The sequence below is a fragment of the Suncus etruscus genome, chromosome 5 (genome assembly GCF_024139225.1).
Source record: "Suncus etruscus isolate mSunEtr1 chromosome 5, mSunEtr1.pri.cur, whole genome shotgun sequence".
Classification (NCBI taxonomy): domain Eukaryota; kingdom Metazoa; phylum Chordata; class Mammalia; order Eulipotyphla; family Soricidae; genus Suncus; species Suncus etruscus.
In genome coordinates, this window is record NC_064852.1 from 87,141,609 (window position 1) to 87,166,747 (window position 25,139).

The 25,139-nt window shown below is 35.8% G+C and overlaps 2 protein-coding genes across 3 annotated transcripts in view; both read left to right on the plus strand.

The window, feature by feature from the left end:
• Nucleotides 1-25,139, plus strand: part of CCDC141 (coiled-coil domain containing 141) — a 230,691-nt gene that overhangs the window by 186,463 nt on the left and 19,089 nt on the right. Inside the window, exons 18-22 of the mRNA XM_049773528.1 lie at nt 4,112-4,252; nt 12,346-12,540; nt 14,324-14,507; nt 20,043-20,155; nt 23,962-24,075. Of these exons, the coding sequence (XP_049629485.1) occupies nt 4,112-4,252; nt 12,346-12,540; nt 14,324-14,507; nt 20,043-20,155; nt 23,962-24,075 (747 nt within the window). The remainder of the gene's footprint in view (nt 1-4,111; nt 4,253-12,345; nt 12,541-14,323; nt 14,508-20,042; nt 20,156-23,961; nt 24,076-25,139) is intronic.
• Nucleotides 14,996-16,475, plus strand: LOC126009129 (ribosome-recycling factor, mitochondrial-like). 2 transcript variants are annotated; one of them, XM_049773502.1, is made up of 2 exons: nt 14,996-15,599; nt 15,751-16,475. In XM_049773502.1, exons 1-2 carry the CDS (start codon nt 15,048-15,050, stop codon nt 15,811-15,813), a joined length of 615 nt encoding a protein of 204 aa, XP_049629459.1. In that variant the 5' UTR covers nt 14,996-15,047; the 3' UTR covers nt 15,814-16,475. The 2 variants fall into 2 exon arrangements, with proteins under 2 accessions (XP_049629459.1, XP_049629458.1); XM_049773501.1 differs by having other exon boundaries at nt 14,996-16,475.

Consider the following 25,139-nt stretch of genomic DNA (forward strand, 5'->3'; position numbering starts at 1 on the left):
ATTATTCAAACTAGACTTAAAATGTTTTGGTCTAGAATTAAAGTGTTAATTCTTAGTCTTTTTTCATTTAAATGGAAATTTTTAGTCTTTTTCCATTCAAAATGAATGTTGATCTTTCCCATTGGATTAGGCAGTTGTTATCCAGATATCATCAGATTGCTGACAGTACTTCTTTCCCTTTTGAGGCACGAATGCCTATCACACTCTTCCAGAAGTAGAAAAAAAAATAGATATGCCTATGTTTTTTATTTTCCATCAGGAAATGCTAGTGATAAGGGATATGTTTTCCCTACTTTATTATATTTTAAATTACTTATTTTATTTACTTTGTTAGTATTTTGTTTTGTTTGTATGCTTTGGGGCTATATCTGGTGGTGCTCAGGGTTTATTTCACAAATAAGGAATCACTGCTAGTGGACTCAGGGACCATATTTGATGCTGGGGATCAAACCTGGGTTGGCCAAATTCAAAGCAAGTATCCTATCTACTGTTCTATCACTCTGGCTCTGTTAGTAGTTTTATTGCTTTATTAAAATTTTTATTTTAGGGCCAGAGCAATAGTAAAGAGGTAGGGTGTTTGCTTTGCATAAGGCCAACCTGGAATGAACCTGGGTTTGATCCCTGGCATCCCATATGGTCCTCTGTCAATTTCCGGCTATCATTGTCATAGTGGCCACTTCCTGCTCTAACTACATTCCCCCATTATTTGTGGCAGTCTTCATACCATGGACTGGTTCTCCTGGCCCTCGTCTCTATTTTCTCTGGATATTATTACCATGCTATCCTTTTTGTATATTCCACAAAAAAAACTGTGGTACATTAGTATCTTCAGATATGGTAGTTTTTGCTCCTATAGCTGCAGAATATACCTTAAAGCATTAATGATGTTTTCTTAGTTTTATGTGAGTAACTAATGAGTCTGTAGCTCATTTATATCTCCATCACATAACAATGACCTCCTTTGCCTTTTACCTCTATTATCAAACACATGCCTATTGAAACAACAAATGAAAAAATATTAATCCATTGGTTATTTTACATGTACAGAAATTAAATATTCTTAAAAAATTTCTTGAGTTATAATAGTTTTCGAATTTTAAACTATATTCTAACACTAATGATTTATCTGTCTGTCTTCTGTACTTATGATTTAAAACTAGTTTTCAATAACTTTATTTCCCATATGATGATAATGTTTAATTATAGTTAGTTCAAGCACAAATATTACTTATGTGATATAATTTTTATGTATGTAGTCTGCTAGAATTATATAAATAATTGTCTCAGGAAGTGTTAAGAATTAAGTTATGGTTAATTTTTGTAATATAAATAACTGAAATAAGAATATTGAGAATAAGATATTCTTTGAGGATAGATATATTTTTCTTCATTGAAAGTCAAAAATCTAACACATGCATCAGTGTTCCTGCCGGTAATCCTGCCTGCTTCAGAGGTAGTTCCGGACATAACACACACTGATTCCTGCTGGTTTCTGCCGGGAGTCAGAGGGCACAGAAGCCATCTTGGGCCACGCAGTTTCCAGCTGCCTGAGACTGGATTTTATCAGTATTCCTGCTGGTAATCCTGCCTGCTTCAGAGGTGGGTCGGGATGTACACACACTGATTCCTGCTGGTTTCTGCCGGGAGTCAGAAGGGCACAGAAGCCATCTTGGGCCATGCAGTTTCCAGCTGCCTGAGACTGGATTTCATCAGCGTTCCTGCCGGTGATCCTGCCTGCTTCAGAGTGAGAGACAGAATTGAGGAACTCTCCTGGAACTCAGATGCCAGCACCCCTATCTGCCTGTCTTCTGTGCTGTGCTCCATTTTCGGCCTGATTTCATCCTGTGTGTGGCTCATCTGCAGACGCCAGAGGACCACGGCTGCTCCAGTTTGCTTCCCCGCTGTGCACATCATTTAGCCAATGAATACAACCACAACACGTAGAAAAACCCACAATACAAAGTGTGAAAATGGGGAAACAATGCAGGCCAGTGCCAGACATAGAGAATGACGATGGCAACTTTGATGACTTGAACATGACCAAACAACTAGTCAGTCTCTCAGATAAGGAGTTTAGAGTCGCAATATGGAAGATGTTCAAAGAACTCAAACAAAGTATAGAAGAGAACAATAATAAGAATCAAGAGAATATGAAGATAGAAATCAGAAAACTCCAAACTGAAATTTCAGGTCAAATAACAGGTCTGAAAAACTCAGTAGATGAATTGAAGAAAAACATGGTTGAACTTTCCCACGGGTTAACAGCAGCTGAGGATAGAATTAGTACAATGGAAGATGAAATGAATAACAATTCCATACAGCAGAAGAAATTGGAAAAAAGCCTCAAAGCAAATGATCAAACAATGGAAAAATTACTCAAAGAATGGGAACAGATGAAAATAGAATTCTATGATAAGCTCAACAGAAACAATTTAAGAATCATTGGAGTCCCAGAGACCCTGGAAGAAAATCTCCAGGAAGAATCAGCGGTCAAGAACATCATTAAAGAGAAACTTCCAGAGCTAATGAATACATGTGATCAAATCCTGCATGCCCGAAGAGTACCAACTAAAAGAGACCCCAGAAAAACCACCCAAAGACACATCCTAGTCACAATGACGAATCCCACAGATAGAGACAGCATTCTGAAAGTAGCAAGATTGAAAAGAGAAATTACATTCAAGGGAACATCCTTGAGATTTACTGCAGACCTGTCACCGGAAACACTCAAGGCCAGAAGGCAGTGGTGGGACATAGTGACAAAACTCAATGAAATAAATGCTTCGCCTAGAATACTGCACCCAGCAAAACTCACTTTCAGGTTTGAAGGAACAATACATGGTTTCACAGACAAACAACAGCTCAGAAACTTTACAGACTCAAAACCATTCTTAAAAGAAAAATTGAACGGCCTACTTTAAGACAAGACTGACCAACAGACACACCAAACTTCGATATAAAGATGGCACTAACTCCCAGGACAATTCTTTCTCTCAATGTCAATGGACTAAATGCACCAGTTACGAGACACAGAGTGGCTAAATGGATCAAAAAACTCAATCCAACCTTCTGCTGTCTACAAGAAACGCACCTGAATAATCAGAACAAACATAGACTCAAAAATCTAACACATGCAAAGCCTTTATTTTTTCCTGTCACTGAAAATAATATAGCATTATGACTATTATTGATTGTTTTTTTTCCTACCATATTGTTGTCCATTTTTGCTGTTAATTGCTTCCATATAATCTCATATAATCAATCTATATTGTGGACAATATATCTTTATTCTATAAGAATACTTATATACAAAAAGACACAGAAAGTGGTATGCTTAATATAATGGGCCTGTTTAGAGTCTTGAAGTACTAGAAAAGTTAAACTTTTTTTCATAAGGTGTTTACCTTTGTAGTGTATATTAAAAAAAGATGTTCCTTTAGCAATATATAACCATCACTACTTATATTTGTTCTCGAATTCATCATTGTTGACATCTGTATTCTTACATTTTCTTTTTTGAAATACATACAAAGATAATGGTGTCTATTTAAGAAGTAAAGTTCCTTTGAAAACTGTTTATTGGGCAAACAATTTTTTTCTACTAAATCTCAAGTGTGTTTGCCTCTTATTCCACTGATTTTTGAGGTGCTATTAATGTGAACACCTCATTGAGTTCTACATGAATTTCTCTTTGGGGTCTTTACAAATTTACCTAAAGCATGTCTAGGAGACCTTTGGAAAATGTAAGAATCTGTATCAAATATGAGCACACAGGAAGAGAATGTATATGAAAAATTATATTTCATACAAATAAAATTAGTCATGGAAAATCTACGATATGCTATGATTTTCTTGCTTACAGTCTGAAGGATATACTATAATTACAATTTTAAGGTACTAAGAACAATTTATAATGACTAATATTTGTTGGGGCACGTTTAAAATAAAGTATCTAAAATCTGAGCATACCACTGCTTTCTGATTAATCAGTCTAAACACAGTTTGGAGATTATAAATATTTTGAAGTGTTAAAATATTTGGACTTATTACCAGCAAATAGCAGTTATTGTTTAAGGTAATAATTCATCACTTTTTTATTGAACTACTGCAGCTCAAAGAGTCATTCAAAGATATTAAGAAGAAATTCAACAACTTGAAGTTTAATTACACTAAGAAAAATGAAAAAGCTCGAAATCTGAAGGCTCTTAAGTATCAAATTCAACAAGCTGAGATGCATGCTGATAAAATACAGGTATTTAAGAAGTGTGTTTGTGTGTATATATGTGTATGTGAGTGGCTACAGTTGAGTTACAATTACTGCAAAATTATTTGGCACTGTAATTCTAGATGCCTGACAGGACATTTTAATAGAAACAGAACTGAAATATTAGTGTTAGATATTTTATTATTGTAACAATTGTATCTTTGTGTATATTAAATATCTAGTAAAATTTTTATGTGTAATAATTTTATTTCTTCAAAATATAATATATGATAAATTTATCTCTAAGGCAGCTCCAGATTTTATTCTGCCAAATTTACCCAATATCCCTGTACCATTCTTTTCCTCACTCACAAGGTATACACACAGCTCTGTGTAGTCCACATCATTTTTCTGGAATCTGTCTATGTCAGAAACTCTCTCAGATATGTCTATGTTTCAATATACTTACCTGGATTATCACTTGTACTGGTTAGTTTATTTGAATGCCTTTGCCAGGAAGTAGGGAAATTACTAGGTAGGGAAAACAAATCACTAGGTAGGAAAAAAAAACAGTTGTATGACATTGCATTTTTTAATTTTTATTAATATCTTTATTTAAACACCTTGATTAAAAATATGATTGTAGTTGGATTTCAGTATGTAAAGGACACCCTCCTTCACCAATGCAACATTCCCATCACCAATATCCCAAATCTCCCTCCTCCTCACCGCACCCCCCACCTGTACTTTAGACAGGCTTCCTACTTCCCTCATTCATGCACATTGTTATGATAGTTCTCAATATAGTTATTTCTCTAACTGCACTCATCACTGTTTGTGATGAGCTTCATGTCATGAGCTGGACCTTTCTGTCCTCCTCTCTTTGGTCTCTGAGAATTATTGCAAAAATGTCTTTTATTTTTCTTAAAACACAGAGATGAGTGAATTACTCTGCGTCTCTCTCCCTTTACCTTACTCCACTCAGCATAATAGATTCCATGTACATCTGTGTATTGGAAATTTTCATGACTTTATCTCTCCTGATGGCTGCATAATATTCCATTGTGTATATGTACCATAGTTTCTTTATTTCATTCATCTGTTGAAGGGTATCTTGGTTGTTTCCAGAGTCTGGCTATTGTAAATAGTGCTGAAATGAATATATGTGTGAGGAAGGGATTTTTGTATTTTATTTTTATTTTCCTAGGATATATCTCTAGAAGTGGTATTCCTGAATAGTATGTGGCCTCAATTTCCAGTTTTTGGAAGATTCTCCATATCCCTTTCCATAAAGGTTGGACTAGATGGCATTTCTACCAGCATGAATAAGAGTTCCTTTCTCTTTACATCCCCGCCAGCACAGCTTGGTCTCATTCTTTGTGTTATGCACCAATCTCTGTGATGTGAGATGGTACCTCATAGTTGTTTTGATTTGCATCTCCCTGATGATTATTAATGTGGGGCATTTATTCATGTGCCTTTGGCCATTTGTATTTCTTCTTTGACAAAGTGTTTGCTCATTGCTTCTCTCCATTTTTTGATGGGATTAGATGTTTTTTTCTTGTAAAGTTCTGTCAGTGCCTTGTATATTTTGGATATTAGCCCCTTATCTGATGGATATTGGGTGAATAGTTTCTCCCACTCAGTGGTGACTCTTGTATCCTGGGTACTATTTTCTTTGAGGTGCAGAAGCTTCACAGCTTACTATATTCCCATCTGTTTATCTCTTCCACTTGTTTGGAGAGTGCTGTCCTTAAAGATGCCTTTAGACTCAATGTCATGGAGTGTTTTTACCAACGTATTGTTCTATATACCTTACGGTTTCAGGTCTGATGTCAAGATTTTTAATCCATTTGGATTTTACCTTAGTACATGGTGTTTGCTGGGGGTCTGAGATCACTTTTTGCAAGTGGCTAACCAGTTGTGCCAACACCACTTGTTGAAGAAGATTTCCTCGCTCCATTTAGGATTTCTTGCTCTTTTGTCAAAAATTAGGTGATTGTATGTCTGGGAGAATTCTCTGTGTACTCAAGCCTATTCCACTGATCTGAGGGTCTGTCTTTATTCCAATACCATGCTGTTTTGATAATTATTGCTTTGTAATGCAGTTTAAAACTGGGGAAAGTAATGCCTCCCATATTCTTTTCCCCAATGATTGCTTTAGCTATTCTAGGGTGTTTATTGTTCCAAATGAATTTCAGACGTGTTTGATCCACTTCTTTGAAGAATGTCAAGGGTATCGTTAGAGGAATTGCATTAAATCTGTTCAATGCTTTGGGAGTATTGCCACTTTGATGATGTTAATTCTGCCAATTCATGAGCAGATTATGTGTTTCCATTTCTGCATGTCCTCTCTTATTTGTTGGAACAGGGTTTTATAGTTTTCTTTTTATAGCTCCTGCACATCTTTAGTCAAGTTGACTCCAAAATATTTGAGTTTGTGTGGCACTAATGTGAATAGGGTTGTTTTCATAATGTCAATTTCTTCCCTATCATTATTGGTGTATAAAAAGGCCATTGTTTTTTTTAAATTATATATATTTTAAATTTTTATTGTGGTCAAAGTGAATTACTTTTCTTTCACAGTAGTATTTGAGGCACATAGTGACAATGAGTGAGAGGCATTCTCACCAGTGTTGTCCTCCCTCCACTCCTGTTCCAAGCATACATCCCAAATCTCCCTCCTTTATCCCCTTAATGTTAGAGCAATTGTTCCCCCTTGTACAGCTTGCTGTAGATTGGGTATCGATTCTGTTGTTGATTTTGGATTTGGTGTTCATGTCTGATCAGTTTTTATTTCCACCAAATGAACATTCGACTGTCTGGTTTTTGTACTATTGGGGGAAGAAAACAAAAAGGCAAACAAAATAGAGAAAATCTAGGAGGAGTCTGCTAGGTGTTATATATATCCATTTAGAACAAGAAGGGAAAAAGAAGAATAAGGTAGTAAAACAAAACAAAGCAGAAGAAAAAAACAGTAAGGGAGTATCAACAAATTACAAAAAGAATAAACCAAAATCCAAAACCATCAGCTTTGGGAAAAAAAGAAAAAAGAAACTCAGACCAACAACCCAACAACTTCTTAAAAATGGGGTTATGTTTTCTTCTTCTTCTTCTTCTTCTTCTTCTTCTTCTTCTTCTTCTTCTTCTTCTTCTTCTTCTTCTTCTTCTTCTTCTTCTTCTTCTCCTCTTCCTCCTCCTCCTCTTCTTCTCCTCCTCCTCCTCTTCTTCTTCTTCTTCTTCTCCTCCTCCTTCTTCTTTTTCTCCTCCTCCTCCTCCTTCTTCTTGTTCTTGTTCTTGTTCTTGTTCTTGTTCTTCTTCTTCTTCTTCTTCTTCTTCTTCTTCTTCTTCTTCTTCTTCTTCTTCTTCTTCTTCTTCTTCTTCTTCTTCTTTTCTTCTACCATATGCACAGTAACTATTGGGGAAATTACAGTGGAAATTTCCTTGGCCTAAGACATACAGGCTTTAGCTGCCCTTGAAGCATATTGCCATGCGAACAACTATGGGCTCCATGCTCACTCATTTACACACCCCACGGTCTTTTTATAGTGCCAGGAAACATTTCACTTAGATGTGGGTGATGACATCCCGCCTCTTTATCTGAAGATCTTGTTGTTTGTGTAGGTCATAGAGTGAAGGCTAGGAGATAGTTTTTCTTTATGGCTCTAGGAGTTCCGTTCCATCAATGCTGTTGTAATCAGTCTTCTGTAATTAGTAGTCTTGATTATTGTTCATAGCCTAGGACAGAGCCTAGGCTATAGTCTTCCAGCATAGTTCCAGAAGTTCTGCTCAGTCACAGTTGTCAAAGTTAGACCTCTGGAATTAGAGATCTTGGTTTTTGTACAAATCTCAAGCTGAGGCCTAGGCTAGGAACTTCCTAATTGATTCCTTGATAGGTTCTGTCCATACCATATTCACCAAAGTCAGTCTTCTGTAGATAGTGCTTTTGGTTTTTGCTTAGAGCAAAGGATGACATGTCTCTTGGTTAAGGCCATTGATTTTTCTGTGTTAATTTTGTAGCCTGCCACAGTGCTATATGAATCTATTGTTTCTAGAAGCTTTTGGGTAGAGTCTTTAGGGTTTTCTAAGTAAAGTATTATGTCATCTGCAAACAGTGAGAGCTCGACTTCTTCCTTTCCTATCTGGATTCCCTTGATATCTTTCTGTTGCCTAATAACTATAGCAAGTACTTCCAGTACTGTGTTGAATAGGAGTGGTGAGAGAGGACAGCCTTGTCTTGTACCAGAAATTAGAGGGAAGGCTTTAGTTTTTCTCTATTGAGGTTGATATTTGCCATTGGCTTGTGGTAGATGGCCTTAACTATATTGAAAAAGATTCCTTTCATTCCCATCTTGCTGAGAGTTGTGTTTTTTTTTTATCAAGAATGGGTGTTGGACCTTATCAAGTGCTTTCTCTGCATTTATTGATATGATCATGTGATTTTTATTTTTTCGTTGTTGATGTTGTGTATTATATTGATAAATTTACGAATGTTAAACCATCCTTGGCATTACTGGAATGAAACCTACTTGATCATAGTGAATGATCTTCTTGATGAGGCATTGGATCCTATTTGCCAGGATCTTGTTGAGAATCTTTACATCTGTGTTCATCAGAGATATTGGTCTGTAATTTTCTTTTTTGGCAGCATCTCTGTCTGGTTTTGGTATCAAGGTGATAATGGTTTCATAAACACTATTTGGAAGTGTTTCTGTTTTTTCAATTTCATGAAAGAGCCTGGCCAGGATTGGTAGTAGTTCCTCTTGAAAGGTTTAAAAGAATTCATTAGTGAATCCATCTGGGCCTGGGCTTTTGTTTTTGGGCAGATATTTGAATAATGGGTATTTTTTTGTTTTGTTTTTGTTTTTGTTTTTTTGTTTTTGTTTTTGGGCCACACTCAGCGGTGCTCAGGGGTTACTCCTGGCTGTCTGCTCAGAAATAGCTCCTGGCAGGCACGGGGGACCATATGAAACACCGGGATTTGAGCCAACCATCTTTGGTCCTGGATCGGCTGCTTGCAAGGCAAACACTGCTGTGGTATCTCTCCGGGCCTTGAATAACGTTTTAATTTCCTCAGTAGTGTTGAGGGTATTAAATATGCTACATCTTCCTTATTCAACCATGGAAGGTTATAAGATCCAAATATTTATCCATTTCTTCCAGGTTCTTATGTTTAGTGGCATAGAGTTTCTCAAAGTAGTCTCTGATTACCCTTTGAGTCTCTGCAATATCTGTAGTGATCTCCCTTTTCATATCTAATATGGGTTATCAAGTTTCTCTTTTTCTTTGTGAGTTTTGCCAATGGTCCATCAATCTTGTTTATTTTTCAACTTCTGCTTTTGTTGATCTTTTGTATTGCTTTTTGGGTTTCCACTTCATTGATTTCTGTTCTAAGCTTTGTTATTTCCTTCTGTTCTAATTTTTAGTTACATTTGTTGATCATTTTCTAATGTTATAAGCTGCGTCATTAAGCTATTCAGATATGCCCCTTCCTCCTTCCTGATGTGTGCTTGCAAAGCTACAAATTTTCCTCTCAGTACCACTTTTGATGTGTCCCATAGGTTCTGATAGATTTTATCTTCATTGTCATTTGTTTCCAGAAAAGTTTTGATTTCCTCTTTGATTTAATTTGGGACCTACTGGTTGTTCAGTGGTAGGCTACTTAATTTCCAGGTTTTAAAGATTTTCTTCTGTGTCCTATTGTAGTTGCCATCTAATTTTAGAGCCTTGTAGTCAGCAAAGATAGCTTGCAAAATATTTATCCTCTGGATTTTATCGAGGTATGTTTTAAGTGCCTGCATGTGGTCTATCCTGAAGAATGAATGACCCATGTGCATTGGAGAAGAATGTGTATCCAGGTTTCTGGGGATGGAGTGTCATATATATATATTTACTAGGCCTCTTTTTTTCCATTTCTTTTTTCAGAGCTAGTATATTTTTGTTGGGTTTAGTCTGGTCGACCTATCAAGTGTTGACATGGCCGAGTTGAGGTCTCCCACAATTATTGTGTTATTATTGATATCCTCTTTCAAATTTGTCAATAATTGTATTAGATTTTTTTGCTGATCTCTCATTGAGAGCATATATATTTAGTAGTGTGTTTCTGTTGCATATATCCCTTGATTAGTATGAAGTGTCCATATTTGTCCCTTACAACTTTTCTGAGTCTAAATTTTGTGTCGCCTGATACTAATTTAGCCACCCCAGGTTTTTTAAGGGTGTTGTTTTCTTGGATGATTTTCCTCTAGCCTTTGATTTTGAGTTTGTTCGTTGTGACTATTCAGGTGTGTTTCTTGTAGGCAGCAGAAGGTTGGATTCACTTTTTGATCCATTTAACCAATCTGTGTCTCTTAATTGGTGCATTTAGTCCATTGACATTGAGGGAGATGGTTGTCATGGAATTTAATGTCATCTTTGTGTATAAGTTTGGTGTTTCTGTTGGTCTGTCTTGTCTTAAAGTAGACCTTTCAGTTTTTCCTTTAAAGCTGTTTTTGCATCTGTAAAGTTTCTGAGCTGTTGCTTATCCGTGAAGCTATGTATATCCTTCCTTCAAACCTGAACGTGAGTTGGGCTTAGTGCGGTATTCTCGGTGAAACATCCATTTCATTCAGTCTTGTCACAATATCCCACCACTGTCTTCTGGCCTTGAGAGTTTCTTGTGACATGTATGCTGTAAATATTAAGGATGCTCCTTTGTGTTTAATTTCCATTTTTTATCTTTCTGCTTTCAGTATTCCATTTCTATCTGTGGAATTTGTCATTGTGACTATGATGTGTTTTGGGGTGTTTTTCTTCGGGTCTCTTTTAGCTGGTACTCTTTGGGCATGCAGGATTTGATTGCATGCAGTCTTTAGCTCTGGGAGTTTCTCTGTGATGATGTCTTTGACTGATGATTCTTTCTGGTGATCTCCTTCCTCGGCCTCTGGAACTCCAACGATTCTTATGTTGTTCCTGTTGAGTTTATCAAAGACTTCTATTTTCCTCTGTTCACATTCTTTGAGTACTTTTTCCATTGTCTGATCATTTGCCTTAAGGTTCTTTTCCAATCTCTTCTGCTGTATAGAGTTGTTCTGCATTTCATCTTCCAGATCACTGATTCTGTCCTCAGCTGCTGTTACCCTTTTGGAGAGGCTTTTCATTGAGGTTTTCAGTTTAGCTACCATGTTTTTCAGATCTGTTATTTCAGTTTGGAGTTTTCTGATTTCTATCTTTGTGTTCTGTTCTGCTAGAGCTATATTTTCTTTGATTTCCATGTGGATCTTCCATATTTCTATTCTAAACTCCTTATCTGAGAGATTAATTAGATGGTTAGTACTTTTTGGTCATCATATATATTCTTCATTCACTGTGCATGGTGTTTGCCTGCGAGGTTTCCTCATTGTCATGCTTGTAGTGTGGTTTTTTTTCTGCGTGTTATGGTGCGGTTCATTAGTTAGAAAGAGCACGTGGCTGCAAAGTGAAGCTACCTTTCTGCCAAGCACCTCTAGAAGCCAGTTTTCACTCAGTTTCTTGGCCTTTCTGCTTGGACACCTCTAGGAGACAGTTTTTGCTTGGCCTTTCTTGGCTTTCTCAGGAGAGTTTCAGGAGACAGAATAGAAGAGCAACACACCAAGGCAACAGGTCCCCTCAGTCTCTTCCAATTGCTAAGCTCACAGCAGGGGCTGACATTTCATTTTTAAAACTATAGTATAGTTCTCAAATATTGAATGAATCATAATAGATAGTAAACTTTCTTTTTTTGTTGTATGTAGCATAAATAACTATTTGAAAAAATAGTTCATTCAAAAATACATTAATGAATATTTTGATTTTAATATAATGAAAACTAAAAGTACTAAAGTTGATTTTTTTTTTCTTTCTTTTGTTTTCCGTTCACTTTTCTGGGTTCACACTATTGTAGTACTTGGGGATGACTTCAGACTCTACACTCAGGGATCACTTCTGGAAAAACTCAGGATCCCACCACACTAGGGATTCATGCTAGGGATAGAAACCAGATTGGCAGCATGCAAGGCAAGCACCCATGCCCATTGTACTATCTCTCATGCCTGAGTGTTCAAAGTTGTTCTCTCAGTATTTAACCACTAGTTGGCTTCAAAAGTAAAAACTCAATGTTAACTGTAAATTATTTTTAAAAACAGGCCTTGAAAAGAAAAATGGAAAAAGTTGATAATAAAACCTACGATTCTTTCATAAACTTTCCAAGTGATAAAGTAGATATTCTTTTAGAAGCTAAGAAGGACTTGCAAAAGTATGTGAATGAATTTGACAAAGTTGTGACAGATTATAAGAAGAATTTGGATTTGACAGAACATCTTCAAGAGCTAACAGAAGAGGTATTGTAGGAATGTGATTCATGTTGTAATGTTGGCCTAAAACTGAAGTGAAAACAATGTATCATTGGCTATTATTATTAGTGATTTTAGTATTATGCTCTTTTTTATGATTATTTTTAGGATAATTTTCTAAAATAGAATTTCTGGACCAAATGGAATCAATATTATAACGTTTTGAGTATAGTGTCTAAAATCTTTTAGCAATTATTCTACTAATTTATTCCTACCATAAACATATAAAATATTTTTCATTTTTTCATTTTCTTATAACTGAAAATGTTTAATCAGAACGTAATTATATTAAATGCTGCATAATTATATAACACTCAAAATTGCTTATTTATTACACAAACTTTGTTAATATTTAGAGAAATGTGATTCTGGGATTTTTCAGGTTTAAAATATCATTGGTTTAGTTTTTGTTGAGAATACATGATAAGAAAAATTTTAAATAGATATATTCATGAGGATAGATAGTACCTTCATGGTATATTCATGGATATATAGAGATAGAAAACATGTATATTCATAGGGCTAGAAAAAGAAGTCAGCTGCATGTAACTTAGGTTCAATCCCCAGAACCTTATAAGATCCCCTCAGCTCGCCAGGAATGATTTCTGAAAGAACCAAGAGTAACTCCTGAGCATTTCTGAATGCAACAGTCTAAAATAAACCAACACACAAAAACCTAGAATGCTTCTGCACTTTGAAAAAAAATGTCACTGAAACAAAAATGGGAAATAATATTTGTTCTCTACAGCTGAGGAAGGTATAATATCAAAATATATAAAGAATTATAAAAAAATACTCAACAGAAAACATAGTATATTAAAAATAAGGATATTTACATGAATATTTCACTAAAGAAGAACTATAAACACAGTTAAAATAGTATATTTATGTTAAAGATATTCTACTTTTAGTTCATGAGTGTTTCTATAGCCTGTAATTATGGGGCATAAATGTATTTAAAGCTAATAAAACTGCTGTTTTAACACCACATTAAGGAGGATGAAGCCTGACCCTCTACTATAAATGATTTATTAAATCATGTGTTTTAATCATAAAAATTAATTAATAAAATAACTTTCCTATGTCTGCGGATAGGTTTTTAAAGTCAACTCCAAAGAAAATGGTACACTAATATTTCTCTCCCAGCATAAGTAATTTTGGCCTCAGTTGAATATTTCCTTCCATCATAGTGATTTATTTCCAGTGAAATATTTTTTCAATTCTCTGCTGCTTTGAACTTATGATTAACTACCTCCTATTTTCAAAAGGTCAAATGCTATTCTATTGAGAATTTATTTCAATCTATTGACTAAAACTTGTTCTTATGAGAGAACTTATTTCTTAGAATGTTAATCAGACAATATCTGTGTATTGTTAATGATTTCAGTTCATTAAGCTGGCTTTTGTGTATTTTGAACTTTTTCTTTCTTTTAGTTGATATTTGAATTTTTAAAGTGTGATCTACCCTTTATACTGCCTATTCTTATAAATCTGAAACATTCTGCTAAACTTTTTTTTCAAGAAAAGCTAAGAACCCAGGAGGATCAAATGCATTTCCATACATTTTATTTCTTGTCTGACACTAGTACTAGAGTATAAAAATATATGATCATGTCTTGATATTTTCTTTATTATGACTTCAAAAGTTAAAAAAAAGTGAATAAAATGTTGGAAGAATTTGAAATTTGGTACTTCACTAATACTTTAAAAGAGTCGTATCTCTTTAATAGATATTAAAAAGCATAAATTGCTTTGTCTCACTTTCACTCAGTGTCACTTTTGGTATGAAGATGCAAGTGCCACAGTTGTTCGAGTTGGAAAATATTCCACAGAATGCAAGACAAAAGACGCTGTGGCAATTCTCCGCCAGCAGTTTAATAAGTTTATCACCCCTTCAGTACCCCAACAAGAAAAAAGGGTTCAGGAGCTCATTGACATTGCCCAGCATTTATATGGTGAGCACTCTGTCTCTCTGTCTACTCTCTGTCTGTCTGTCTGTCTGTCTGTCTCTCATCTCCAGTGATAGAGACCTGAGGATCAGTGTTTTAAGTGTCAGTGAGATCTCTTCTAACTACTAGGCTAAAAACCAGAGCATGGCAATCACATACATCCGCTCCACATCAGCCCATTCTCGACAAAGATACAGATAAGAGCCCACTATTTGCAGAAGTAAGTAGTAACAGGAATGGAGGAAAGAGATTCTAACTGCCAGAGAAGACCAGCTGATATGCAAACCCTCCTTTTTAGTTTCTTGTCTCCCCAAATTTCTGTAGCTCACTCTCAATAAATTATAAAGTTAAGACAAAAGTCTACAACATGAGGATTGTAAGAAAGGGCCAGAAATGGATTTTTAAAAAGATAATTATGGATATAAAAATGAATCTGCATTTCCCCCTTGTCTTCTTTTCACTTGTGCAATTAGAAAAACTCAAATTGGCCGCCCCGCCCCGCGTCCCGGACGCCCCTGGTTCCTGCTCACAGCACTGTCTTCAGCCATGGCCTTGGGCTTCCGTTGCTTCCGCTGCGTCCACCCTGCCCTTTACAGCTCTCTTGCAGCCTTCACCAGACCTATTTCAGAAGTTACGCTGAAGACAGTGAACACAAGTCAAAATGACCTTAGGCAGAACATAACTTGCCCAGCTGTACCCAGCCGCCATTTTGCTACCAAGAAAGCCAAAGCCAAAGGGAAAGGACAGCCCCAAACCAGAGTGAATCTTAACACTGCTTTGGTTGAAGATATTATCAGCCTGGAAGAGGTGGACGGAGAAATGAAGTCTGTGATAGAAGCGCTCAAGGATACATTCAATAAAACTGTCAACATAAGGACCTCGCCAGGGTCCCTTGATCATATCACCGTGGTCACTGCAGATGGGAAACTTGCGTTAAATCAGATTGGCCAGATCTCCATGAAGTCTCCCCAGCTAATTCTGGTGAATATGGCCAGCTTCCCAGAGTGTACAGCTGCAGCTGTCAAGGCTATAAGAGAAAGTGGAATGAATCTGAACCCAGAAGTGGAAGGGACGCTTATCCGGGTTCCCATTCCCAAGGTGACACGAGAGCACAGGGAAATGATGGTGAAACTGGCCAAGCAGAGTACCAACAAGGCCAAAGACTCCCTGCGGAAGGTTCGTACCAATGCGACCAATAAGCTGAAGAAATCAAAGGACAAGGTCTCCGAGGACACCCTCAGGCTCATAGAGAAACAGATCAGCCAAATGGCCGACGACACAGTTGCTGAGCTGGACCGACATCTGGCAGTGAAGACCAAAGAGCTCCTTGGGTGACAGAGTCAGAGGCAGGCGGTGCTCCAGAGCCTGCTTTCAGCGTGTCCAGGGTTGGCAGACGGCCCCTCTCTCCCCATCCACGTGGGAGACCATTGCCATGTGGCCAGTCCTTGGGAGTCCCAGCCTTCTTTTACCACCTCAATCGTTTTTTTGGGGGGTTTGGGTCACACCTGGTGGTGCTCAGGGGTTCCTCCTGGCTCTGCGCTCAGAAACTGCTCCTGGCAGGCTTGGAGGAAACATGCAGGATGCAGGGGATCCTACCCAGGTCAGTCCTGCGTACAAGGTCAGCTGCATACAAGGCAAACTTCCTACTTGCTGTGCCATCACTCTGGCCCCTGTGGTCTAAGAATTTCTCTGGTCAAAGAATTTCCATTTCACACAGGAGGACCTTGATTCGGTGCACTTGCCAGGCAAGCTGGACATTTAGCAGGACATTTAGCACCACCGGCTGCTCATTCCTGGACCCTCCTCTTCCAGTCATTCAGGCCCATCCCCAACTTTGAACGCTACTTAGGGTTTTGGGATAATGTGAATTTTTCTTGTGGGTGGAGACCTTTGGTGGAAGTTCGTATACCTGGAGATAAAATCTAAATAAATTAGAGTCTCAGCCACAAAGGAAAAAAAAAAAAAAAAGAAAAACTCAAATTACTATCCTCCTTGCTATTACATATGCTGTTCTCTTCTTATCTAGAAATGATAGTTGAGTTGTTAGCCCAAAAAGTCAGAGCTCAAGAAGGTCTAATTGACAAAGCCTCTTAAATGATAAGGATTCTTGAGGATTTTGAGAAATAACACATGTGGATTATCTGATACTGTTATCTATGAGCCCAAAAAGAATTCCCAGAGACAAGGCAAATCCTTAAAAAAAGACAACAACAGGCAATACAAAATACTGCACTTGGCTCTCCAGAAATGCTGCCAAATGTATATTTTTCTTATAAAATAAAGTGCCCTTTATGAATACCGTAAAATGGTGTATAACAATGTTTCTGATACATTTACTATCAGGAACCACTTTTTGTTATTACTTTTGATAATAAGTGATCTAAAAGAGAAGACAAATAAAAATAATAAAATATTGACCGAGAAATCACCTGGAACAAAAAAGATATCTCATACAACACAGTACACTTTTGAGTAGTAATCACAAAACTGTACTCAAAAATTCTGAAAGTGGACCAGAGGAATAACACAGTAGATTGAGCAATTTGCCTAGCATGTAGCTAACTTGAGTTTGACCCTTAGCATCCCCAATGGTCCCCCAAGCCTGCCAGGAGTAATTTCTCAACACCGAGCCAGGAGTATCCCCTAAAGACTAAAGTGTGTGGTCCAAAAACAAACAAACCAAAAATTCTGGACATACTTCGATCCATAGTATTAGTATATGTCCTTCTATTATTGCACTTTTCATACTGAGGTATAATTATTTAGATCTCCCTTCTCAACAGAGAGACCACGATCTCTTTGAAGGCAGAAAAGTATATTTTATAGCGGCAGAAGCATGCCTATTTAGTTTTAGACTTTGGTAAGTATTCACAAATAGTGCATAAAGTTTGTTTTACTTACATAGTGCATAGTTTTGTATCTTATTTTAGGTGCCTGGCACTTATCACTAGTTGGCATATTTGTTGTCTTATCTGGCTGTTCTTCTGTACTACAGGGGAGAAAGAATGTTTAACTGTTAATTCACTGCTTAATGGTACATAGTAAGTGCTTAGCAGGCATTTAATGAATAAATAAGTCACTGAATGAGTAATTTAAATGGAAATTATGTTTATTCATCTGTTCTACAGGAAAATTCGACATTATTTTAATTTAAAAAAATTTAACAAAAGGCTGGAATAATAGTACAGAGGGTTGGGCACATGCCTTGCATGTGACCGACCAGAGTTCAATCACCAGAATCCCAGCTAGTTCCCCAAGGATCACCAGGATTAATTACTGAGTACATACCCAGGAGTAAGCCCTAAGTGTGCTCCCTATCCACCCAAACTAATTTAAATTTAATAAAAACTTTCAGTTTTTTTTTTAAGAACAAGTGAGAACTATTATATCAACTCTTACAAGTCACTCAATAATTTTTTAACCCAGAACTTTAAGGCAAGCAAGTTTCTCTTATTTTAAAAATGTCTGTGGTACCGAGAAAGTAAGGTGCTTTCCTTGCACATGGTTGAACTTGATTGTATCTTTAGAGCCATGTATGATTCCTTGGGGCCAGAGTGGTGGTGCAAGTGGTAAGGCATCTGCCTTGCCTGCACTAGCTTAGGATGAACTGCTGTTTGATCCCCTGGCGTCCCATATGGTGCCCCAAGCCAGGAGTGATTACTGAGTGCATACCAGTGATTTCTTGAGCGTCACTCGGCATGGCCTAAAAACAAAAAACCAAACAAACAAACAAACAAAAAAGAAAGAACCATATATGGTCCTAAAAAAATAAAACTATGTTTGAGAGGGATAGGTTGAAAATACTATGGGGGCCTTAAATGAATATTTTTTTCGAGGTAGTGAAGAACCACTGAATATTTTAAACAGGAGTCAATTGTTAAGAATGGAGCATTATGTTAAGAAATATTATAGTGTGTTACAATCTTAATGTTCTTTGGATGAAATTTCAAAGTTGGGATATCAGCAAGGGGACTTCTGAGAATTATGTTATGTATTGTCCTTCCACTGTAACTTTACCTTGTCCTCTTTCTTTGCATCCTTGTTCTCATAATTACAAATAAAAAATTAAAAAAAAAAAAAAAAAGAATGGAGCATTAAGAGATCAACAGCAATGCTATTTAGGAAAAGTAACATGGTACAACAAATAAACCATTTTTTTCTAGAAGATTTTTCTCTTTTAATTGCCCATTTTCCATTTTCAAGGAAAATAAACAAAAATTAGCAAAAGGTAATTAATAAAATTAAAATTGGTTTTCACCAAGATAGAAATTAATGCCAAACAAAAAAGACATTCTACGTGATTAGAAGAAAAAATTGACAAATGGTAAATATCCAAGATATATAAAGAATTCACAAAACTCATCAACAAACATTTTTTAATAAAATAGGGGAAAGAGTTGTAGACATTTCTCCCAAGAAATTGTGCAGATTGTCACAGGCATGAGGAAAATTCTCAGCAGCATTGGTTATCAGGGAATTACAAACCAAAACAACAACGACATTCCAGTGAGAATGGCCTATCTCAAAAGACAGGAGAGAAAATGGAGCAACGAAGGCGTGGTGGAAAAAAAAAACCTCTCACAAAACTGTTTGATCTCAGTGTAAATTGGCCCTACCCTTGTGAAAAATGGTATGGTGATTTCTCAAAATATTAAAAAAAAATATCTGCCATATGGCCCAGCAATCCTAGGTATCTATCCAAAGCACACAAAATCATTAATTTGAAATGATAAATGCACAATATTTTTTCATTTCTGGAGTATTTAAAATGATCAAAATCTAGAAACAGTCCAAATGCCCACCAACAGTAAGTGAATAAAAATGATGTAGTATTTACAAATGGAGTACTGTTCAGCTTTAGAGATATAAGCTTGCTTTTTGCAACAACATAGATGTAACTCAAGGATACCTTGCTCAATGAAAGTAAGTCAGGAGATATAGAAACAAAGTAAGGGAACATAAGGACCCATGAAAACGATTCTTTGAACTATGACTACAGGAGTGAAGTTAGTAAATGAGGCAGAGAGGACTCTGAAAGGGTCCACTGTATTGGTGGAAAAATATTGCCACTTTGGTGGTGAAGGACAAGGTGTGGGACATTGTATCCTAAAACAGGGACAGAGAGCATCCAGCCAGCATGGTGTATAAAGCCCATGAAATCATGTAGTTTAGTGCTGGTACATGATGGAATATATCCCGATGTTACTTGTCAGCTGCCCATGGCCCATCTGCCTATACTGTATGACTTGGGATGATGTTATAGATGTTCCATATGACCCATGGAAGAAAAATGATTATCCACAGCTGCCCTAAAACATATATATATATATATATATTTATATATATATTAACACCAATGTTACCTCCAAAAATTAAAAAAATTAAATGCATTATTTATTTATCTGTTCAGCAAGGATTTATAATGCACTCACTATGTTTATTATTAGTCTATACACAAGACACTGGGATGAGAATTTAATACTTGAGTTGTTTTTTATCTATGAGTTTGACCTTTGAAAATAATTTTGTTTTCCCCCTCAGGTTTGGAAGAAGGGCAGAAATATGTTGAGAAAATTATATCAAAACACAAAGAAGTTCTTGAATCTGTTACTGAATTATATGGCTCTCTCACAGAGCTTGAAGAAAAGCTGAAGGTAATTTCTTCTTAGAATATGTATTTTCAAGTAATATAAATAAAAATGTGTTGATCAAATGTCTTCTGGTGCAAAGATGTTCTAATGGAAATTCTCAAGGGACAGAATGTGCACATTTATTTCACAGCTTTCTAACATAAGTATCTGGTGTCTCATAATTAATTTTGTTTCTTTATTATCAGAACAGAGAAAAATATTTCTAGAAATGAAGGCTAGATATCATTAAGGTGACTAGTTTACTTTTTTCATGGATCATGTCCTAAAGGATAAATGTGTGCCATTAAAATGAAAATAATGTCTGAATTAAATAGCTTTATGTTTTCATTTGTAGATAATGTATGTAGTGCTTTTTCTGTTTCCCCAAATTATGGACTCAAAGAAAATCAAGCTGATCACTTTTATTATTATATTCACTTGACTTTTAACTTCATGGAAGTATTGAATTCATTAGCATCTTTAATGCACTAAAATTGGATAGAAAATATGTCAAAATAGAAAACATTTATATAACCAGGCAAAATTCAAACTACATATATTGTTTGGAAGAGAGAACTACAAATATAGTCTTGCCTGTGATATTTTAAAAATCTGTTTTCACAACTGGATGGAAGAGCCACATTTTTTGTTTATAGTTTAGGATGGAGAGAATGGCAGAGTAAATAAAATCAATAAGCTCCCCAAAACAACAGAACTGGAAAGTTGGTCTAAATTGAGTTTGCCTGGGGTGAGGAGTTCAGAGGGAGACCTAGGGACTTGGGTAAGAGGAAGCAAACTCTCTTGGTGGGTATGGGTTTGGAAGATGTATGCATAAAAGCTTAATTAACAGTATTGTAAATCACAGTGCCTCCATAAGATGAAAAGAAATGGTACAGGCTTTAGAATAAAAGAAACTGCTTTGAAATTGAGCTTTCCCACTTTTTTTTTTTAATTTGTGAGTTCATGTCCCTTACTAACCTTACTGACTCTCAGTGTTCTGGTGTATAAATGTTGGAAACAGAGACCAAACCACAGCAAGGCTCTGTGGACAAAATGTGAAAGTGCTCATGATAGTTGTGATCACTGTTACTGAGACATGATACACAACCATTCAAAGGGTTTTTTTTTTCTAATAAAAATTCTATTGAATTTCTGTTTTAAATTAGTTTTTCTAGTTTTCAGTTTTATTTTGTTTATTTTGGTTTGGGGCCACTCCAGTGGCACTGAGGCCTACCTCTGACTTGATGATTGCTCTCAGCAGTGCTTAGGGGACTGGGTAGTTCCAGGGAATGAACCTGGGACTCCCTCAAGCAAACCATGTGCTCAAATACTTTGAGCCACTCTTTAGTCCCTTAACTTTATTTAACCATTTTAAAAAACACTATGATAAAATCTTTGTTCCTATAATTTTTTTCTTTTGTATTAGTACCTATGTACATATCTCCAAAAATTTTGAGATATGATACAAAATTATTGTTTTCTATGTAATATATGTACATGTATATGTATTCTTTTAGGTGTATGAATTGAAATGTCATATATGTATGTATGTGTCAATTTTTTTGCCACAAAAATCTTTTTATTTATTTATTTTTAGATCTTATTATGTTGCCATAATGCATTAAATTCCTATATATATTTTTATCTTTTTCAACATTTTTCATTTTCTTCCATTATTGTCATATCTCTTGATGTGGTACACTGCTATCATAGTTGTCTGTCATGATAATCATCTGACAATCACAGTATCCTCTAACTCTGTTTACGACATATCTCCTATTCACTTTGTATCACTTCAAGTAAATATTTTTAATCTGTTTTTTTAAAGTCATATCATTTTCCAGTTTCACAATTCTTCCTAAATGTTGTTTCCATGCCTTTTCTCACCTCCTCCTTTCTCAAGTCTTTCTATGGTCAAGATTGCACCCTCTTTCTCATATCCAAACTTTACTTGGATCTCTTCTGCACTAGTCAGGAGCCTCATAATTATCTGCCTAAAGAAAGTTATACTATTGTCATTTTACCTTCAGAATATTTCAGTGCACATTCTCCATGGTTCATCACATAAACTTTAATCTCAAAGTCTTGGAGTCTCCAGAGATTGGTCATATTTCCACACCTATGCTTTTAATCTTTGTTTTAAATTTCTGTTTCACTGATAAACCACTACATGTCCCAGGTCACCTATTTCTAAACTTTTTCTTCAAGAATACCATCTTTTATTTCTGCTTTCCATCTTACCTGTCAATGAAAGTGAAAGCAAAATCCTGCCTCCTCTATAATTCTTTTCTTAGCTCTATCACTTCTTCTAAAACTACTACATGCATACCAAACCTTTACTTGACTATACTTAAACACATAACTATGCAGTTTAGCATTTCACACAACATTAAACATTAAACTTTTCCTAAAGCAGTATCTTCAGAAAGGGTTGTGGCATTTAGAGTCAATGCCCAGAGGAATGGTACAGAGAAGAAAAATTATTCATTAACTACGAAAGTGTCTGATTTTTGTGGATTTAAAAATAGGAATGGCCTTGCTGGCAAGAGAAATAGACAAATTAAACCTGAATAAGACTTGTCAAAGAATGATTACTAACACTTCTCAGATGTTTTCATGAGAAGCATAAATGTCTACTTCTGTGTGTGTGTGTGTTTAACATAATACAATGGCTCTTTTTTGTAGTAGTTATCAAAAGTAGGTCTATAAATTACTGTCAAGGTTTAAAGAATGATTTGCACAATTTGAAATTTACAAAAGATTTCCATATATTTTACTTCAATGATTTCTAAATAACTGGTGATGGAGATAAGGCAAAAGTGATTTTACTTGTTTCAGAGATAAACTTTGAAAATTATAAAAGTGCTGTACTCAGGGTCCTCGCCATTAGGAATGGTGAATGTTTAGACTGAAATATGATTCAGAATATGGCATTGTTTACACAACAACTGCCATGTTAGAATTAGGAATCATGTGTGTACTAAAGCAGTAACTTAACCAGTCATGAAAACGAGTTCAGTTTTAGAGTTGACTAAAAGCTAAAGATCCTTAGAAATGTGTCTCCCTAAATCCCGAGACAGAACAGTATGTGCTTTAAGAAGCCTACTAGTTTCTTTAAGACCACTTGATGATCATGTTCTAGAAAGAGAGGGATACTATGTTGTAGCAAAAGTCACCCTCCTATACTGATGCTCTTTCTCTTGGTCTATCTGTAATTTCTTTCTCCATTTTTAAGTCTTCTCCACCCTCATACTGGCTGCACAGCAGTTTGTAACCCCCTATAAAGCCACAAGTAAAATGAGACACAAGAGCAAAAATATCATCACCTACAGGATTCATCCTTTATCCCAAGTTGTTTTTACCTTACATTCAAAGACATTTTCTTCCTTGAGTTTTTAAAGTATTTTGCTTTCGTAAATTCCCTTGATTTCTTACTTTGATCCTCACCAGAGATCTTTAGCCATTTCTACCTCATTACTGCTTCCCCAGACTGTCCTCATAATTTGAACTGCTGTGCAATATAATTTTTTGCTCTAGAGGATGCCCATCTAGATACATCCTACTGAAGAAGGACTTTTTACATACTGGGCCTTTGAAATCTTATTTTTGTTAGAAATGAACTCTATCAAAGGACTGGGGTAGGCAGATAACTGGTTTCATGGGGGGAGTGGATAATTTTATAAGTTCTATCATGGAAGTACTCCAGTTTCTTGTGAAATAACATTTATCAAAGAGTTTCAAGAAAACTGTTTTCTTCCACTGGTTATTATGTGAGGCTGTTCTTTCAACTATCATGTCCAGCTCATGCTAACTGTCACTTTTCACAACAGGGAGATGTTTCAAAGATGAATTTGGATTTGGAAGACTTCCATGATGACTGCACTGATCTTCTAAATGAGCCAATGAAAGAGAAGCAGACAATAGACAATGAAAAAATGAATAAGGTAAAGAAAACCATGTAACCTTACTATTAATTTTGTTTTCAGATTAGAGTCATTATGTCCTGAAAAAAGAAAGTGAAGGGAAGCTTTCCTTTATGTTTGAATCAATCATGCAGTGACAATGAAATAAAAAATGCTGTGAGTTTTCTTAGTCCTGATTTTCTTCCTAACCCAGTCTAGTTCTTTCACCTTTGCTATTTCACTCTGAAAACCTCTCACTGAACCATAGCATTTCACAGTTGCATCAGGAGAGTCAGTCAAACATCTTGCTTTCAATTCAAAACACTTTACTGCCATCTTTAGCTAATTTTCCTAATTGTCCTTTTATATTTAACTGCAGTTTCAAATGTCACTCCACCTCTGATACTCCTGCTTTACTTCACTATTGAAAGCTTTAATGTGTGAAATTAGAATGTATCTTGTTTTAATAAAATCTAGTTTTAAGATGATATTTTTGGTACAAGAGTTATAATATTTTACCTAGATTTTAGCTGAATCTAAATAAAATATATGCCTAGATTCTAGCTAAAAAATCGTTAAAGTATCTAGAGGTATTTAAGTTACTTTAAAGGTTTAAGAGATTAAATATTTTACACTAAAAAAACAACTTATAGACTAGAGATAAATTAAACATACAACAAAAAGTGCAAATACTCACAAAATGCAAATGTATCCTGGTTCCAAAAGTACTATTTAAAACACATCATTATAGATTTTCGGCAAAAATTATTCATGCTCTATTCATAGCTTCTGGACTATAATTAGCTCCTGACTTTTTGCTTTGCCACACTTTGTGTGTGTTTCTTACTCACACAAAGATCTGGAAAAACAAAACAAACAAAAAACAAGAATCAACATAATTCTTAACTGTTCCAAAATTGTTGCATGAAGTTTTAACAGAAATAAAATTTATTGGTTATGTTATCTCATAGAGAAATGTTTTTCCCTGAAGTCAATACAGATCTTAAGCCTTCTTTTGGGGGGATAAGGATACCATCAGTGATTATTGGATGGTGGTTCAGGGGTTACTCCTGGCTCTGCACTTAGAAATCACTCTTGCTGGGGCC